Genomic DNA, 18,321 nt, shown 5'->3' with positions numbered 1-18,321 from the left:
CGGGGGGCACCGAGCGGCACCGGGCGGAGCGCACGACCCGCGCCCCCGCCGCGCCGCCCCTTCCGCCCCGCGCCCCGGCGGATGTGACGCCGCTGTCAGCGGCACCGCGGTTCCGGCGGCGGCGGCGGCTCATGCCCGGTGAGCGCTGCGGGGCGGCACCGGCGGGCGGCGCCGGGCTCCGGGCGGCGGGAGGGATGCGCGCCGGGCCGGGGAGCGCTGCCGCCGGGCCCGGGCGGGGGTGGCGGAGCGGAGCGGGGGTGCTGTGCCCGGGGGTGACCTCCGCGGTGTCCCCGGTGCCGGTGACCGGCGGAGCGGGGAGCGCCGCGGCTGCCCCGGGGCGCTGCGCGGTGCCGCTGCCGGGGCGCTTGAAGCCCGGCTTTTGGGGAGGGAGAGAAACGCGGGGTTCGGTGTGCGGCTGATGAGCTGTGTCAGAGGGGAATGGAGCGGGTTCCGGGAGGAAAAGGGCCGGGGTGTGGAGCCCCGGGCACGGCCGGGCAGCGGGACCTCGGGAGGTGTTTCCCCGCTCTGCGGTGCCCTGCTTTGTGGACTGCGGGTTGAACCGGGGCTCGGCGGTGATTGCTGCCCGTGCCAGGGAAAAGCCGGTTCCTCCGGCCGTGGAGCGGGTGAGGAACGAGTTCCGTGGGGCTCCTGCAGAGGAGGAACCGGCTCTGGGCTGCCCGCGGACCATGGCGGTGCCCGTGGTGTTTGCTCTGGGGAGCCACGCATCAAGAGTTTCTTATCAGTTCCTTATCAGAGGCAAGAGGGGGAAGTGGCTTCTGCTGCTGGCAGCCCAGCGCGGTGTTTCCTGGTCCGGAGCTGGCACCCGGCAGGGCAGGGCAGGGCAGGGCTGGGATCGATCCCTGGCTATGCCTCCCGTTCTGAACCCTGGGAAGGAGCCGCTGGTGTTCCTCGGGAAGGGGATCTGCCATGCAGCGGGTTGGGGGCAACCCCTATGGGGCTCTGTGGGACCTTCAGGTGGCCCTGGCCACCGTGTCCCTCATCAGGAGGGCTTCTCACCAGTTTCACCTCTGCCCCTGCAGCCCTCCTGTCTGATGCCGCACTGGAGGCGGGGAGCGCCGCTATGGAGCGCGGGGATGGAGGCCACGCTCTGCATCCACACGTGCCTTTGGCTCAGCGCTTCCTGGATCCCCCTGGCCTCGCCGGCCCTGGACGCTGAGGGAGGCCACGGGAAGCTGACGTGGGCGGTCAGCCTGGAGGCACCCGAGGAGGAGCTGGAGCAGCGGGCAGAGGAGCTGGCCCGGACTGCGGGGCTGGTGAACATGGGCCGTGTCGGGGAGCTCAAGGGCCATTACCTCTTTGCCTACCAGCCCGACGGCCACGCGGTGGCTGAGCACGAAGCCATCAGGAGATCCGTGGACACTTTGTTTGCACAGCACGACAGCGTGCGGTGGCACTCGGAACAGAAGCTTCTGAAGCGCTCCAAGCGCAGCCTGCACTTTAACGATCCCAAATACCCCCAGCAGTGGCATCTGGTGAGTGGTTTCCCGGCTCCTGCTGTGCTGCCAGGCTCGGGCTGTCTGTGTGGCCATGGGAGAGCTGTCATGCAGGAGGCAGAGCAGCCTCTCACTGTGCTTTGGAGAGGAGGGAGCTCGCTGAGAGCTCGCCCTGCCTGCCTTGTGCTCGCTGTGATGATGGGAGGAAGCAGCTCCTGCAGCTGGTTGTGCACTGGTGGCATTGGGGTGGGCAGAGGGCTTTGGCTGGAGCACACTGTGCCCTCCACCTCATGGCTCCAGCAACTTCTGCTCGTTGTCAGCCTCAAACAATCTCCCCTGACTGTCCTGTGAGTCCTTCCCGTGCTGGCCCCAGCCCCACACACCATGTCCAGTGCCCCCAGGAGGTGCCCTCAGCGCTGACCCTGTCCCCTCACTGTCCCTTCTGGTGCTTAGAACAACCGCAAGAGCCCCGGCAAGGACATCAACGTCACGGGCGTGTGGGAGCGGAACGTGACGGGGCGCGGGGTCACGGTGGTGGTGGTGGACGACGGCGTGGAGCACACCATCAAGGACATCCAGCCAAACTACGTGAGTGCCTGTGCAGCCTGCAGGCCGGGCAGTGTGACAGGAGTGTGTGCGAGCCCAGGGTCCAGCCTGTGCTGTCAACCTTGGCTCAGCCAGGGCGGAAAGTGCCAGCAGCAAACCTTTCCTGGGAGGTTCTGCACCCGGGTTTTGGGGTAACCTGTCTTTGTGCAACACGTGGGGGGCAGCTGGGATCCCTCTGACCCGCAGCAGTGCCTGGAGCTGCCCTGGTTGGTCCCTTCCCCACAGCAGAGCTGGCAGCGATGAGCTGCAGCCCTGTGAGGAAGCAGCCTCCAAGTTCCCCTGATGCCCAGCCTGTGTTTCAGCCCGTGCTGTGCTCTCTTAACTTCTACTGTTCCCAACCTGAGGGGAGCAGAGCCCAGTCCTGAGCGTGGCTCTGTCTGCAGAGCCCAGAGGGCAGCTATGACCTGAACTCCAACGACCCTGACCCCATGCCTCACCCCGACGAGGAGAACGGGAACCACCACGGCACGCGCTGCGCCGGGGAGATCGCGGCCGTGCCCAACAACAGCTTCTGCACCGTGGGCGTCGCCTTCGGCAGCCGCATCGCGGGTACGTCCCCTGCCAGGCTGCCAGGGCTGCCCCCCATCCGTCCCTGGGTACTGCAGTGTCACCAGTGTAGCTGGGATGTGCCCGAGCTGGGCTGGCCCTTGGCGCCGCGCAAACAGCGGCGCGGGGAACAGGAGGGTTTGCCCCAGGTCCAGCAGGAGCTGGCACTGCCCCAGCCCTCCAGAGCTGGGCTGGCCTTGCAGGGTGAGCACAGCGGGGCAGCCTCGAGCCAGGAGAGCGTTTGCAGTTTGTGCAGCTCGTGTGACCCGTGTCCCTCTGTCCTGCAGGCATCCGAGTGCTGGACGGGCCCCTCACGGACAGCATGGAGGCCATTGCCTTCAACAAGCACTATCAGATCAATGACATCTACAGCTGCAGGTGAGCTCCGGGACCCTGAGCTGGCTGCCAGCCCTGCTCTGCCTGGGGACGGCTCACAGCTCATGGCTGAGTGCTCACACCAGCTCCCATCCTGCTGTGGCTGCAATTAGCTGTGATAACCTTGTTATCAGATGGCCTTGTTAACCACAATCCTGTTGGTGGACACCTGTCCCGGACTATGCACAGCTCCTACAGGTGTGAGCTGTCCCTGTGTGTGCTCTTGTGGCTGCAGTTAGCCTTGAGGCACCACAATCCTGTTCCTGGAGACCTGTCCCGGGCTCTGCACAGCTCCTGCAGTCTGTGTGCTGCTGCAGCACATCCCCTGGGCTGGCTGTGCTGGAGGGGGCACTGTGCTCCCCTCTGTGGTCAGGCAGCCCGGGCTGAGCCGTGTGACGGGGACTGGAATGTGTGAGAAGCCTCTTGTTAAATAAAAATCAAACATTCTGTGCCCTGGAATCTGACCCAGGGGGCACAGTGCAGACACGGCAGCCGTGTCCCAGCAGCGAGGGGCCATCCTGACGGGTGGGAAAGTGCCGTGCTCTGCAGTCCCAGTGGTGGCTCTGGGAGCAGCTGGGAGCTCGCTGTGGTGGCAGGAGGAGCTGCCCGGGGCCATCACCTCACCCTGTCTCTCTTTGCAGCTGGGGTCCCGACGACGATGGGAAGACTGTGGATGGCCCCCACCAGCTGGGAAAGGTAAATCCCTGCCCCAGCAGCCCTGGGGGAGCCTCCAGGGCTTGTGGCTGTTGCCTGCCCATTCAGGAGGGGAGGGATGTGGCTGTGACACTCTGCACGTGTGTGTGTGTCCCTTGGTGCCAGCAGAGGTGTCCCTGGTTGGGAGAGGCCACGCTGCAGCAGGGCAGGGCAGGGCAGGGTGAGGTTTCCAAGGAGAGGCTGCTTCCAGCAGGGAAAGGCTCTTTCCCAACCTGTGGAAGGTGTGGCCCTGACAGCCTGTGCAGCCCACGGGGTGCTCTCTGCTCAGGAGTTCCTGTGCTCAGGGTGGCTCTCCAGGCAGGGATGGTGCCCTTGGATACTGGCAGCAAACAAAGGGTGGTGGGATTGCAGTGGGAGGCAGAGTCAGAGCTGAGGCTGCTCCTTCCCAGACCATTAAGGTTTTCTCAGAGCTCCTGTGCTGCAGGACTGCTGCAGAGCGCACTCAGCCTGCCTGTGCTGCAGCAAGGGGTCACTGAGGGGCCCCAAAAGCAGCACTGGGGTGTGGTTCTGCTCCAGTGCTCTGCTGCTGTGCTCTTCCCACCACAGCTCAGCAGCGCTGACAACCGAGCAGTTCGCTCACCATAACAAATGGTTCCCAGCCCTGCAGGTTAATTTATTCCCTTCCTGCCTGCAGAGACAGCTGGAACAGGCTCCAGGACACAAAGCACAGGCAGAGCTCGCTGTGCCACAGAGAATGGGCAGAATGTGCCCTCATCTGCCAGGGGAGGGAGAGCAGGGTGCTCACTGCCAGTGGGGCTGTGTTCTTGCTCATCCCTCAGACGTGTCCTTCCCCTAGGTGGGAGCAGAGTCTGGGCTGAAATGTGCTGAAGCTCTGCTCCTTTCCCTGGGTGGGAGCAGAGTCTGGGCTGAAATGTGCTGCCAGGTGGGGCCCCAGCTGTGGTGGGTGCCAGCAAAGGCAAAGCCCCAGGGTCTGTGGGGCTGGGCACTCAGAGAGGGGCAGTGGCTCTGTGTGGGGAGCCCTGATCACAGGTGCTGGGCTGGCTGCTGCAGGGATCCCTGGGGTCAGTGTGGAAGGAGCCCCCTGCCCTGGGGTCAGTAAAATGAGCCCCCTGCCCTGGGCTCAGTGGAAGAAGCCCCCTGCCCTGGGGTCCGAGGAAGGAGCCCCTGCCCTGGGGTCAGTGTGGAAGGAGCCCCCTCCCCTGGGGTCAGTAAAAGGAGCCCCCTGCCCTGGGCTCAGTGGAAGAAGCCCCCTGCCCTGGGGTCAGTAAAATGAGCCCCCTGCCCTGGGGTCCGAGGAAGGAGCCCCCTGCCCTGGGGTCAGTGTGGAAGGAGCCCCCTCCCCTGGGGTCAGTAAAAGGAGCCCCCTGCCCTGGGCTCAGTGGAAGAAGCCCCCTGCCCTGGGGTCAGAGGAAGGAGCCCCCTGCCCTGGGCTCAGTGGAAGAAGCCCCCTGCCCTGGGCTCAGTGGAAGGAGCCCCCTGCCCTGGGGTCCGAGGAAGGAGCCCCTGCCCTGGGGTCAGAGGAAGGAGCCCCCTGCCCTGGGGTCAGAGGAAGGAGCCCCCTGCCCTGGGCTCAGTAAAATGAGCCCCCTGCCCTGGGCTCAGAGGAAGGAGCCCCTGCCCTGGGGTCAGTAAAATGAGCCCCCTGCCCTGAGGTCACTGGAAGGAGCCCCCTGCCCTGTCCCTCCCCGCAGGCTGCCCTGCAGCACGGGGTGATCGCCGGTCGCCGCGGCTTCGGGAGCATCTTCGTGGTGGCCAGTGGCAACGGGGGCCAGCACAGTGACAACTGCAACTACGATGGATACGCCAACTCCATCTACACTGTCACCATAGGTGAGCCCTCCGTCTGCTCCCCTCGGCCTGCGGCAGTGAGGTGATCCCAAAAGCACAGAGCCTGCCCAGCTGGGAGCTGCTGGCAGTCTGTGGGGAATGTCTGCGACAAGCATGGCAGTGTCTGGGTGTGCTGGGCTTCACCCCCACGCCTGCACTTTGCTTCTGAGCCTCAGAGCAAGAGGAGGCCAAGGAAATTCCTGCCCGTGCCCAGGCCTCCCTCCCAGGGCTGTGACAGACACTGCCGTGTTCAGGGAATGATCTGGAATGCAGCATTCCCATCATTTGTTAGAGGACAAGTGTGTGATCCATTCTCCAGAGCAGAGGCTGCATGAGGGGCAGGAGATCTGTGTGACCTGTGTGACACTGAGCACAGTGAGGGATTATTTATCCTGGCTGCCCTTCCTGTAGATCTTCTGGATGGGCAAACACAGGCCTGGTTCTGATTCCCCTGCCCAGCTCCCAGGCCCTGGAGGAGCACATGGCAGGAGAGGCTCTCAGGGGATCATCACCACCCCGAAGTCCCAGCAGTGGGAGCAGGGCAGTTTCACACAGGGGTGTCTCTCCCTTTTCCCCAGGAGCTGTGGATGAGACTGGCTCCATGCCCTTCTATGCTGAGGAGTGTGCCTCCATGCTGGCTGTCACCTTCAGCGGCGGGGACAAGATGATGAGGAGCATCGTGAGTACCTGTGTCCCCTGTCTGTGCCCTCCTGGCTGCCCCAGGGACAGCCAGGACACGGCTCTGTCCCCTCTGATTCCCTGTCATTCCCTCTGATGTGCCTTTTGTCCAGGCCCTGCACAAACAGAGGGAGGCTCCTGTTTCTCAGCCCCCCTCGCTCTGCTCCCAGGGGCTGCTGGAGCACGGAGGGCAGGGAGAGCCTCGGGCTCTTTAAACCGCTTGGCCCCAGCTTCTCCTCTGTTCTGGCACGTGGGCCTCTCCCAGCTGAATTTTTAAGAATATTTTTATCAGCTTTTCCCTTCTTTTGCCAGAAAACGACTTCTTGTCAACAACATGTCCTTTCTGCCCGAGCCAAGCAGCCATGGCTGCTTTCCCCCCTGCAGGCCTGAGCCAGCCTGTGCCTCCCTTGGTGCCAGGCTGCCCCCACCCCAGTGCTGGGACCCCTTGCTGTCCTGTGGGGCCAGCAGAGCCCACCCACCCCAGGGCAGCTTGGGGGAAGCACTGCTGCCTCCTGATATTTGGGGCTGGGCTGTCCATGTTTGGAGGATCTCCCACCAGAACAGGACTTCCCAAAAGCTCTTTCCTGTGGCTCTGTGCCTGCCACAGTCCGGGCTCGTTGAACAGGCTGGGGAAACCTGGGGAACAGGGAGAGCCTGGGATCCTCAGGCACCTGGCTGGGGTCAGCCAGCTCCTCCTGCAGCCCAGAGCCAGGGCAGGGATCTGTGCCCAGCCAGGGCATGGCACAGTCTGCCACAGGGTCAGTAAAACCAGAGCAGGGCTGGTGCTTGCTGTCAGGAATCCCTGCACTTGTCCCAGGCTGGGTTGGAAAGTGCTGACCCTGGGAAAAAAGGGAAACAGCGAGGGCTGTGCTGCATCCCTTGAGGAGCTCCAGGCTCAGGGCTTGCTCTGGCTTCCCCCAGCATGGTGTGAGTGCTTTGGAGGTCACAAATGCACGTTCATTTTCAACACTGCCTTTGTGGGACACTGACAGGGGAGCTGGCACTCCATGGGGCACCAGGGCAAGGTGCACGTGTAGCCTGGGAACAGCCTGTGCCACAGTGGCTCCTGCAGCCAGCCTGAGCCTTGCTGAGCCCCACACAGCCCTTTTTCACTGCTGAACCCCACACAGCCCTTTTCAGGAGCTGCTGAACCCCACACAGCCTTTTTCAGGAGCACAGTCTGCTCCTGGGCACCCTGCAGCTCGCTGCAGTGCTGCCAGAGTTAACTCAGAGTTAATTTCCCTGCAGCCATCTGCTCCAGCTCTTTTTGTGGTTTTTTTTTTCTTTTACCAGACCATAAACTTTGCGTGGTTTCCTTAATGGGAAGAATTTAATCCAGCTTCTGGCACTGGATGTGTTTCCTACTGAAAGTTTGTGCTCTCAGGGTGCTCTGTGTGGGACACTCAGTGTCCCAGCGTGAGCTGGAGCCGCTCACAGCTGGAAAAACGGGATGGAGCCAAGCAAAAACACAATAAACCCTTCAGATTTTGGGCTGTCTCCCCACGGGGAGCAGAGGGAGATGGATGCACTTGCTTTGCAGTGAGGTGGCACGGTCTGAGAGCTGCCTGATGCCTCTTCAGAGGCTGTGTGTGCTCGGCACAGCCCCACGTGGGCCCTGCTTGTGACACTGACCGGCGGTGACAGTGAGGAAGAGCCCACGCTGTGTCTGCCAGGGCTTTCCCACAGAGTTCCTTAGTTAGGGCTAGTTCCTCTCTCTGCAAAGGGAGCTGTCCCCACGCACAGTCCCAGCTGGGGTCCCTGTCCCTGCAGTCCCAGGACAGCTGTGTCCCAGGCTGGGCTCAGGCCGGCACAGACACGGAGCGCGCGTCCCTGCGCAGCCCAGCAGCCTGACAGGGGCCTGTGCCCCGTCCCTGGGCAGGTGACCACCGACTGGGACCTGCAGAAGGGCACGGGCTGCACGGAGGGGCACACGGGGACGTCGGCGGCCGCCCCGCTGGCCGCGGGGATGATCGCGCTGATGCTGCAGGTGCGGCCCTGCCTCACCTGGCGCGACGTGCAGCACGTCATCGTCTTCACCGCCACCAAGGTGAGTCCCTCCCTGCGTCATCGTCTTCACCGCCACCAAGGTGAGTCCCTCCCTGCGTCGTCTTCACCGCCACCAAGGTGAGTCCTTCCCTCTGTCATCGTCTTCACTGCCACCAAGGTGAGTCCCTCCCTGCGTCATCGTCTTCACCGCCACCAAGGTGAGTCCCTCCTCCCTCCCTGCGTCATCACCTTCACCGCCACCAAGGTGAGTCCCTCCTGGGTCCTTCATCACCTTCACCGCCACCAAGGTGAGTCCCTCCTCCCTCCCTCCTTCATCATCTTCACCAGGTGAGTCCCTCCCTCCCTCCCTCATCATCTTCACCACCACCAAGGTGAGTCCCTCCCTCTCTCCCTCTGTCATCGTCTTCACCAGGTGAGTCCCTCCCTCCCTCCCTCCCTCATCATCTTCACTTCCACCAAGGTGAGCCTGGGCCTCCTCCCTCCTTTTCCTCCCTCCCCTCAGGGCGCTGCAGGACGCTGGGCCCTGCTGTGCACATCCTTGTTTGTGTCTGCTGCCCTTCCATAAATCTCTGCCTCGTCTGGCTCTCTCCTCACCCCCTGTTCCTTCCAGGAATGTGGCTGAGGCATTTTCCCCTGTCACTATAATAAATGGGTTGTTTGCCTCAGGAATGCCTCCATCTGCCAATGGAGGGGTCTTCCAGGGGCTCAGCAGGTTCCAGAGCTCAGCAAGGCCCAGAACTCAGCAGGTTCCAGGGCTCAGTAGGTGGTGCTGGCCCAGCCCAAGGGCTGCCACCTCTGCAATGTCACCTCACCCTCCAGGCAGTGGGAAACAGGAGCTCTGCCCTGGCCTGGCCTTTCCTGGGCTCTCCAGAGACCTGGGCTCCTGGAAACAGGCACAACAGAGCTGGGCAGCAAACACAGCCCTGCCCTTCACCCAGAGCAGCAGTGGGACCTCACTGGAGGGATGGGGCTTCTCCCTCACCCCTCTGGGGAGCAGGAGGCTGTGTCCAGCTGATGCTGTGCTCCCTTTGGCATGGGACAGTGTTTTCCATAACTTCCAAGCCAATGTTGCCAGAACATTACAACCCAGTGAGTGATGGGACCCAGATCTGTCCTGCCTCACTCTTGGTGATTTAAAGGACTCAGTTCCTTCTCTCCGAGGCCTCTGCCGTGCCACAGGCGGTGGTTTGGGCAGCAGGGAGCAGCTGGGATGTTTCAGAGCAGAGGCATTTGTGCCCTTTCATGCAGCTCCATTTCCTTTCTGAGGAGCTGGAAGCCGCTTTGTCCTGGGATTTGTTTCAAACAAAGATCAACCTGTTCCTTTCTAATAAGGCCATGTGGGTTTGCTTCCCCACCCGTGGGATGTGTCTGGGCCTCCTTCCCTTCATGCTGGGGGTTCAGGCTGCCTGAGCCCCCAGGTGAGCAGGGCCCCCCGCGTGTCTTTGCAGTACGAGGACCGTCACGCCAAGTGGGACACGAACCAGGCTGGCTTCAGCCACAGCCACCAGCATGGCTTCGGCCTGCTCAACGCCTGGAGGCTGGTGAACGCTGCCAAGGTAATGCCCTGCCCTGCCCTGCCACCCCTGCCCGGGGCGGGCACGGCCGCCCAGCCCGGCCCCATGGCAGGGACAGCTCCTGTGCAGCGCTTTGGCCACCGTCCTGCTGGCCCTGCTCTGCTCTGAGGCTGCTTTGGCTGTGAGCTCACGGGGCTCCCAGCAGGGCCTGAGAGCTGCTGCTCTCCAGCACTATATATAGCCATGGTCAGGGCCCTGATCCATGGCACCAGGAGCAGCCCCAGCGCCTTCCTCCCTCCACAGGGGCTGCGGGGAGGGTGTCCTGCCCCAGAACCAGGAGAGTGTCCTGCCCCACAGCCAGGGGGTGTCCTGCCCCAGAACCAGGAGGGTGTCCTGCCCCACAACCAGGGTGTGTCCTGCCCCACAACCAGGGTGTGTCCTGCCCCACAGCCAGGGGGTGTCCTGCCCCAGAACCAGGAGGGTGTCCTGCCCCACAACCAGGAGGGTGTCCTGCCCCACAACCAGGAGGGTGTCCTGCCCCACAACCAGGGGATGTCCTGCCCCACAACCAGGGGGTGTCCTGCCCCACAACCAGGAGGGTGTCCTGCCCCACAACCAGGGGATGTCCTGCCCCAGAATCAGGAGGGTGTCCTGCCCCAGAACCAGAGGATGTCCTGCCCCACAACCAGGAGGTGTCCTGCCCCACAACCAGGAGGATGTCCTGCCCCAGAACTAGGGGATGTCCTGCCCCAGAACCAGGCTGTGCTCAGCTGGCAGCTCTGGAGCAGTGGTGTGCTCACAGCAGGCTGAGGCATCCCCATCTCTTCCTCCTCTGTCACACGGTGCCCAGGGCACGTCCCTTTGGCACTTGGTCCCAGCTGGGTGTGGAGCTCTGTGCAGCTGTGTCAGGTCACTGTCACTGCCAGCTGTGCCCCCAGGGTCACAGGGACCTCCAGGCTGCTCCCTCTTCCTGCAGGCACTTGGGTTCTGCAGTTCCCTGTCCCCTGTACCAGGGCTTGGAGTGGGACAGCCTCAGGACGCCCCTCAAAGAGCTGGGGAGTCCCAAACCTTCATTGGCCCTCCTGGTTCCAAGGCAGTGACTTTCCCTCCTTTCCTGGGCATGTGGGCACTGCTCCCATCCCTGGGTGTCCCAGAGCACCATCGGGAGAGGCCCCTTGGCCTGGGCCCACATCCAGCGCAGGAGCAGCCTGTGGGAGGTGAGGGATGGGTGTGCAGGGAGGCTGCAATCCGTGCTGAGCCCTCTCTGCTTCCCCTGGCAGATCTGGGAGTCCGTGCCCTACCTGGCCTCGTACGTGAGCCCCGTGCTGAAGGAGGGCAGGAGCATCCCCTGGCTCCCTCAGGAGCTGGAGGTGGCCTGGAATGGTAAGAACAGGTGTGCCATGGATGGAGAGCAGAGCCTGCTCTGCCAGGTGTGCCATGGATGGAGAGCAGAGCCTGCCCTGCCAGGTGTGCCATGGATGGAGAGCAGAGCCTGCCCTGCCAGGTGTGCCATGGATGGAGAGCAGAGCCTGCCCTGCCAGGTGTGCCAGGGAGAGCAGAGCCTGCCCTGCCAGGTGTGCCATGGATGGAGAGCAGAGCCTGCCCTGCCAGGTGTGCCAGGGAGAGCAGAGCCAGCCCCGCCGTGTGGCACAGCAGGGCAGGACCAGCCCTGGGCTGCAGGAGGCCAGGAAGGGGTTAAGTGCTGGGCTGCCTGAGCTTTTTCCGCTGCCCATCCCCAGGGGATCCCCTCCCCACACCCCCATCCCTGCTCTGATGTGTTTGGGGAGCCAGACGGGCTCAGGAGCGGGGCTGGGCAGCGGCCAGAGCTGCTCTGCTGCCTTTGACCATTTTAGGAAATGCTGCAGCTCCCGACTTGGCCGGGCCGCGCCGAGCAGCAGCGGCTGCCCGGGGCTACCAGGGCAGGGAGAGCTCAGCCCAGCCCTGCCTGGCTCCCAGCAGGCCTGCAGGCAGGGAACACTGCTGCCTCTGTCACTGCCTGTCCTGCCGTGTGCCCATGTGCCCCCTGGCAGGGGCTGGAGCACCCACCCAGCTCTGCGCCCTGCAGAGGGGCTGTGGTCTGCAGCTCTGGGGCTGTGGTCAGCTGCTCTGGGGCTGTGGTCAGCAGCTCTGGGGCCATGAGCATTCCTGGAGCTGGGAATGGCTGGAGATGGGCTGGGCCAGCCTGGACATCTCCCAGCCCCACACAGGGCAGTGGGGAAGAGGCAGAGGCCACGTGTGTGTCCTGTGAAGTGTCACCACAGCCTGGTGGGGCCGCCTGGCAGTGGGGACTCCATCCCAACACCACCGGCCTTGACCAACCAGCCTTGATTATTCCTCTACATCTCTATCTACCCACGAGGATCTTACTCTTCTAGTGTATTAATTACAGTGACAATTCCCTTTCCCAGTGACCCCCGCCGACCTGCAGCTGTCTGGCATGAGGACCCTGGAGCACGTGGCTGTCACTGTCACCATAACCCACCCTCGCCGTGGCAACCTGGAGATCCGGCTGCTGTGCCCCAGCGGGATGATGTCCCTGATCGGCACCGCCCGCAGCATGGACTCGTGAGCACCGCGGGCACGGGGCAGGGCTGCCTCCTGCTGCTGCCTCTGTGACCCCTCAGGGGTTGTTTCCCCTCCCCTCTTGGCAGGGACCCCAATGGCTTCTCGGACTGGACCTTCTCCACGGTGCGCTGCTGGGGCGAGGAGGCGCAGGGCACCTACAGGCTGCTCATCAGGGACATCGGTGAGTGCTGCCCTCGGGGCACCCTCAGGAGCGCTGGCAGCTCTGTGCCACGTCCCAGGGAGCGCCAGCTCCTGCGGGTGGCTCAGAGAGTTCCCCACTGGAGCAGCCTGCTTCCTCCCCAGGGGACGACAGCCTCAGGCCGGGCACCTTGAGGCAGTGGCAGCTGACCCTGTACGGCTCCTCCTGGTCCCCAGCAGAGATGAAGGAACGGCAGAGGTAGGGCACCACGTCCCCCAGGGGCAGAACACCCCGTCCCCAGGTTGGAGGGAGCCAGGAGAGGGAGGATGAGGAGTTCATCCCTGCCTCCCTGTGAGCAGTGGCTGGGTTGGAGCCGTGTTGCTGCCAGGTGAGGCTGGGGCTGCCCTCGCACCTCACGGGGCTGCAGAACACAGGACGCAGCTCTGTGTGCTGAAGGGGACGCTGCCGACCCTTTGTGGGTGTTTTGGAGCCCCCCTACCCATGGGAGCCTCACAGGTGTCTCTGTCCCCAGGCTGCTGGAGGAAGCCATGAGTGGGCAGTACCTGAGCAGTGACTTCTCCCTGCCCTGTCCCCCAGGGCTGGACATCCCCGAGGAGCAGCGTTACACCATCACAGCCAACACCCTCAAGGTGAGCCTGCCTGCAGGCTGGGAGCCCTGCCTGCCCCAGGATGGGCTGGAAGGGCAGGACCCTGCTCTGTGCCCTCTCTGCTGGGCACTGGGCAGGCCCTGAGCGGGTTTTTCAAGGGGTTTCCCTCTGCAGACCCTCCTGCTCTTGGGATGCTTTGCCGTGTTCTGGACGTTTTACTACATGCTGGAGGTTTGCCTGACGAGGAACGAGGTGGGGCTGGACCTGGCCTGCTCCAGCTCCAGCAGCTGCAGGTGGTACCAGCAGGGCAGGAAGCACCGAGCCCTGGAGAGCGACCTGGAGATGGAGTCGGTGCCTCTGTACCGGGAGAAGGACGTGGAGGAGACTGAGATGGAGTGTGAGCACCTGGAGCCTGCCCAGGACGGGCAGGAGGGGTCCTGGAGCCCCACACACCCCAAACTTTCCAGCAATGGCAGAGCTGGGAGCTTCCACGAGGCAGACCCAGGGTTCTTGGGCAGGCAGGCATCGACTGAGCTCCTCGGGGAGGACAGGGAGCACCAGCCCTGCTGACTGGGGCCAGGCTGGAGCCCTCCCTCGGTACAACCTGCCTGGGCTCGGGCAGCACAGACTCGTTGCTGAGCCTCCACGGACCATTGCCACTGTGTCCTGCGGGAGGTGGTGCTGGAAGGGGCTTGGAAACAAGGAGAGAGGGCTGGTACTGGAAGGGGAGCTTCCCTTCCCTCCTCCTAGAAAACAAAGCAAGCCTTAAACCCTTTCCTGGTGGAGCCTGCCCTGCTGGACGCTCAGGGCACCGTTGTGAGTGCAGTGCCATTCCCACCGAGCCCCTTCCTGCAGGGAAGGGCCAGGACGTGTCCCTGTGTCCCTGACCTCTGCAGAGCCAGTCTGGGAAATGCAGCAGGGCCCTGGCAGCCTCCTCTGCAGGCAGGGACCCCACAGCTCTGGCATTCCCCGGGCTGGCAGCCGGCCCCTACCCACCAGTTATCCCAGTTTAGAAGCAGGGAGTTGTTTCACTCATCTCCAGCCAGCGCTTTGCCTGCCCCCGTGCTCCAGTGTTGCTGATTCCTCCTCTGCAGTGGGCACGGAGCAGCTGTGGGGCGGGGGAGGCAGGAGCCAGCCTGTTTGGGGCAGGAGGGGCTGTCACTGTGGTGGCAGGTAGGCCTGCCTTGGGCTGCAGAGGGGAGCCTGAGTTGCTCTGGCAGTGGCTCTGTCCGAGCAGGGCCGGCTTCTTCTCATGTCTTTGGGTTCGGTGGTTTATTTTTTTAAAGCTGGGGTTTGTTTTTTAATCAGCAAAGCCCTTTTGTGTAGCTTTCCAAATAAAGCCTGAAAAACCCTCCTCTCCCCCCGCCCCATCCATCACTCCTCTGCCCCCCCAGAGCTCCCTCACTGTGGAAAAATGTGTCAGGGGGAGAACCCAGTGCTGGGTGCTGCATCTGGGGGGCTGAGAGCCCTCTGTGCCCTGGGGTAAAGGGGGAGGCAAGGGCTGGGCCAGAGCATTGGCAGGAACAGGACCAAAGTGGCTGGCGTGGTTCAGTGGGGAGAGGGCAGAGTTTTCCAAGGCAGGCGGGGAAAATCCAAGCTTTTCCCGGCTTTGGAGGTGGCAGAAGGAGCAGCTCCCTTTTAGGGAGCAGGACTTTGCCTCCCCAGGCACCACCGAAACCCCATCAGGCCACGCTCGATGAACATAACCTTTTAATTTTGACAAAAACCAAGTACAAAACCGAGGCCGTTCTCTCTTCTCCCCGTGGCAGGGATCTCTGCGGCGGTGGCGGGGGCGGGTGCGGGCGGCGCTCCCGGGTCCCTCCCGAGGGCTCCGGCTGGCGGCGGGTGCGGGGCCGGGGCTGCGGGGCTGCGGGGGGCACGGCCCCGGGCCGGGGGCTGCGGCGCGGCTCGTGCGGCCGCTGGCGGGGCGATGCGGCGGGCGGGCGGCTGCTCCTCAATAAATACCAATGGGCGGGCGGCGGCGCTGGGCCGGGGAGCGGAGACGGGGGTCCCGGCTGGGGAGGGCTGGGGGCGGCGCGGCAGAGCCTAGCTGATGATCTGCCGGGGCCGGCCGTAGCTCATGCCCGCCTGTGACGCTCCCTTGTTGCTGCCCATCTGTAGCCCGATGATGTTCTTGCCCTCCTTCAGCTGGCTCTCGGTGAACTCCCGCTTGTGCTCCTGAGCTTTCCTGCGGGCCACGGGGAGAGGCCGTGAGGCACCCGCACCCCCGGCTGCCCGGGAGCACCCCCTGACGCCCAGGAATGTCCCAGCCACCCCTCACCCCCAAGCCGAAAGTCTGGCATCCCAACTCCGTGTGCTCCAGGCAGAGCCGAGAGCCAGCTCTGAGCAGCCGCAGGACAAGGCAGTCCCCGTGCCCAGCTCGCCACTCCCCACTTACTTCATGAACCAGTTGGGGTCCCCGTGGTAGTTGCCGTCGTTCTTGGTGACTGCCAGGCTGCCCAGGGCCATCAGCGTCCTCTGCACCGCTGCCATGTCCTTGGCTGCCCAGGGAGAGAGGGGCGTGAGGATGGGCACAGCACAGCGGGACCCCCTGGGACCCCCAACCCCGCCTGCCCCCCTCCCGCACCTTCAAACAGGTCCACGGTCTGGAAGATGTCTGTCTTGACCACTCCATAGTCCTCGGCCGCCTTCAGGAACTGGGCAATCTGTTCCATCTGCTTGAAGACCATGGTGGGCGGCGCATCGGGGATCTTGACGGGCTTGGAGCCAGAGGGGTAGAGGCTGTTCACCAGCCTGCTGAGCACCTGCCACAGAGGGGAGCTTGGGCTTGCTGCACTGCCCACAGAGACCCCTGTGCTGCCCACAGAGATCCCTGTGCTGCCCACAGAGCTCCCAGTGCTGCCCACAGAACTCTCCATGCTACCCATGGAGACCCCTGTGCTGCCCATGGAGATCCCTGTGCTATCCATGGAGACCCCTGTGCTACCCATGGAGATCCCTGTGCTGCCCTCTGAGCTCCTCGTGCTGCCCATGGAGATCCCTGTGCTGCCCATGGAGACCCCTGTGCTGCCCTCGCAGTTCCCCATGTAGCTCCCCCTGCTCCCCATGGAGATCCCTGTGCTGTCCATGGAGATCCCTGTGCTGTCCATGGAGACCCCTGTCCTGCCCATGGAGCTCCCCATGCTGCCCTCAGAGCTCCCCACGGCCGCCCAGCCCCGGCCCCACTTACGATGCCGTTCTTCAGCCAGACCTGGAAGCCCAGGCGGCCGCGCTCGGGGCGCCCCACAGAATCCCCGCACTGCGCCACGATCCACTCCACCAGCCGGGCCTCCAGCTCGTCGTCGTACTTCTTCTCGATCTTGGACTGCACGTCCCTGCTCATGCCATAGGCTGGCCCTACGTTTGCCATGGCTGCGGTGCTGGGAGACCTGGTGGCACGACAGGGACAGTCAGGTGTGGAGATGCTGTCTCCTGTCCAGGGACCCCGCAGACACCGTGGTGTCATCTGCCTGCCGCTCTGCTGCAGAGGGGACAAGCCCTTCCGACTCTTCCCTCGCCCTTCGGCTCCATCCAGGTGTGCTTGGAGGAAAATTCACCACCACGACCTCCAAAATCTGCCCCGACAGACGGCTGGTGTCCGGGCAGAGATGCCTGATCCCCAGCTCAGACTGTGCACAGGAGCAGCCTCATCCCTGTCCCTTGCCAGTCCTTGGTTGGCATGGATGTCCCTGGTGTGACCCATGCCAGGATCCAGAGGGCAGGGTCACCACATCAAGGCTGGCTGGCTGTGGCATGGTATGGTGGCTGTGGCACAGCAGGGTGGCCGTGGGATGGCCTTGGCACGGCAGGGTGGCCGTGGGATGGCCTTGGCACAGCAGGTCCAGGAGCTGGGGAGGAGCACGGGAGCAGCGGGAGCCGTGCCCGTGCCCTTGTAAGGACATGCTGTGGGCACTGATGGCAGGTAGCCGGCTGCAGGCAGGCCCTGAGGGTGCCAGGGAGGATGCCAGGGAAGATGCCAGCAGGGAGAGGCTCTGGGAGTGGCAGCTAAGCCTTTGGTGGAGCTGGCATCGCTCCCTCGTGCCCGGCTCCTTGCTTGGCAGGGAGCCTCGGGGTGCCTCCAGAGCAGTGTGGATGTCCCAGATCCACACCCAGCCTCCTGTGGGCTCCTCCTGACCATGGGGCACCCTGGCTCCTGTGGGCTGAGCTGGGAGCTGGCACAGCTCAGTGCGGGAGAAGACACTGACCCTGCTTGCTGCCAGCAATGCAGACGTGCCCCCGAGCCCCGTGATTAATGTGGTGATACCCCACGAGCCCTACGGGCAGCCTGTGCCCACACCTCATCATGGGCACGTTCCATGATGCTACAGCTGCCCCAGCAATCCCACTCTGTGCCCTGGCCCGACCCGGCTCAGAGGGGTCACCCACGGCTCCCTCAGCCACATGGCACTGCCTGTCCCCGTGCCCGCCAGCCCCGTGCCCGTCTCCCGAGCACCGGGCAGACACGGGCACTGGGGGCTGGGCTGCCCCTCCATCGCTGCCCTGAGCCCCGCACGGCCCCTCCGCGGGCACCCGCAGCTGCGAGCCCAGCCGGGAACGCGGTCCTGAGGGGAGCAGCAGGACAGAACCCCGGCAGTGACCCCAGCCCGAGCAGGGGAGCCTGACCCTCCTCCGGGGAGCAGCATCTCCATCCTGGAGAGCCGCATCCCCATCCCGGGGAGCAGCATCCCCATCCCGGGGAGCGGAATCCCCATCCAGGGGAGCGGAATCCGTGGCATCCGGGGAGCCGCAGATCGCAGTCCCGGGAGCGGTCCCTGTCCCGGGTGCAGGGTCCCCATCCCGGGAGCAGCATCCCCATCCCGGGGAGCCGCAGATCGCAGTCCCGGGAGCGGTCCCTGTCCCGGGTGCAGGGTCCCCATCCCGGGAGCAGCACCCCCGTACCGGGGAGCCGCAGATCGCAGTCCCGGGAGCGGTCCCTGTCCCATGTGCAGGGTCCCCATCCCGGGAGCAGCATCCCCATCCCGGGGAGCCGCAGATCGCAGTCCCGGGAGCGGTCCCTGTCCCGGGTGCAGGGTCCCCATCCCGGGAGCAGCACCCCCGTACCGGGGGCTGGCGTTCCCACCCCGGGGACCCTCCCCGCCGCCCCCTCCCCCGCGGCAGGACTTACAGGCGGCGGCGGACGGAGCGAGGGCGATGCTCGGCGAGGGACCGGCGCTCTGCCCCGCGGGGACCCCGGCCCTGCGCTAAAAGGCGGGCGGCGGGCCGGTGATGTCAGCGGGGCGCGGAGCCCGGCCCCCCCCGAGCCCTCCCTCCCGGGGCGCCCGGCCCCGCGGCGCTCCGTGACTCCATCCCAGGCACCATATTTGGGG

At 64.5% G+C, this 18,321-nt stretch overlaps 2 protein-coding genes across 4 annotated transcripts; one reads left to right on the top strand and one right to left on the bottom strand.

The window, feature by feature from the left end:
* Nucleotides 1–89: 89 nt before the first annotated feature.
* PCSK7 (proprotein convertase subtilisin/kexin type 7) lies at nucleotides 90–14,154 on the top strand. 3 transcript variants are annotated; one of them, XM_063178615.1, is made up of 16 exons: nucleotides 90–138; nucleotides 1,041–1,493; nucleotides 1,908–2,042; nucleotides 2,444–2,609; nucleotides 2,894–2,984; nucleotides 3,623–3,677; nucleotides 5,348–5,486; nucleotides 6,062–6,162; nucleotides 8,041–8,208; nucleotides 9,617–9,724; nucleotides 10,963–11,065; nucleotides 12,091–12,247; nucleotides 12,334–12,428; nucleotides 12,551–12,644; nucleotides 12,919–13,036; nucleotides 13,169–14,154. In XM_063178615.1, exons 2-16 carry the CDS (start codon nucleotides 1,053–1,055, stop codon nucleotides 13,562–13,564), a joined length of 2,367 nt encoding a protein of 788 aa, XP_063034685.1. In that variant the 5' UTR covers nucleotides 90–138; nucleotides 1,041–1,052; the 3' UTR covers nucleotides 13,565–14,154. The 3 variants fall into 3 exon arrangements, with proteins under 3 accessions (XP_063034685.1, XP_063034684.1, XP_063034687.1); XM_063178617.1 differs by lacking the exon at nucleotides 90–138 and adding an exon at nucleotides 381–623; XM_063178614.1 differs by lacking the exon at nucleotides 90–138 and having other exon boundaries at nucleotides 378–1,493.
* A 533-nt stretch (nucleotides 14,155–14,687) lies between these two features.
* Nucleotides 14,688–18,205, bottom strand: TAGLN (transgelin). Its single transcript, XM_063178618.1, has 5 exons — nucleotides 18,120–18,205; nucleotides 16,185–16,383; nucleotides 15,582–15,759; nucleotides 15,393–15,495; nucleotides 14,688–15,182 (listed from the first exon to the last, which is right to left on the bottom strand). Exons 2-5 carry the CDS (start codon nucleotides 16,362–16,364, stop codon nucleotides 15,041–15,043), a joined length of 603 nt encoding a protein of 200 aa, XP_063034688.1. The 5' UTR covers nucleotides 16,365–16,383; nucleotides 18,120–18,205; the 3' UTR covers nucleotides 14,688–15,040.
* Nucleotides 18,206–18,321: the final 116 nt, after the last annotated feature.

This window comes from Melospiza melodia, chromosome 29 (genome assembly GCF_035770615.1).
Source record: "Melospiza melodia melodia isolate bMelMel2 chromosome 29, bMelMel2.pri, whole genome shotgun sequence".
Taxonomy (NCBI): domain Eukaryota; kingdom Metazoa; phylum Chordata; class Aves; order Passeriformes; family Passerellidae; genus Melospiza; species Melospiza melodia.
The sequence above is the reverse complement of the archived record's forward strand: the minus strand, read 5'-3'. Positions and strand labels throughout refer to the sequence as shown.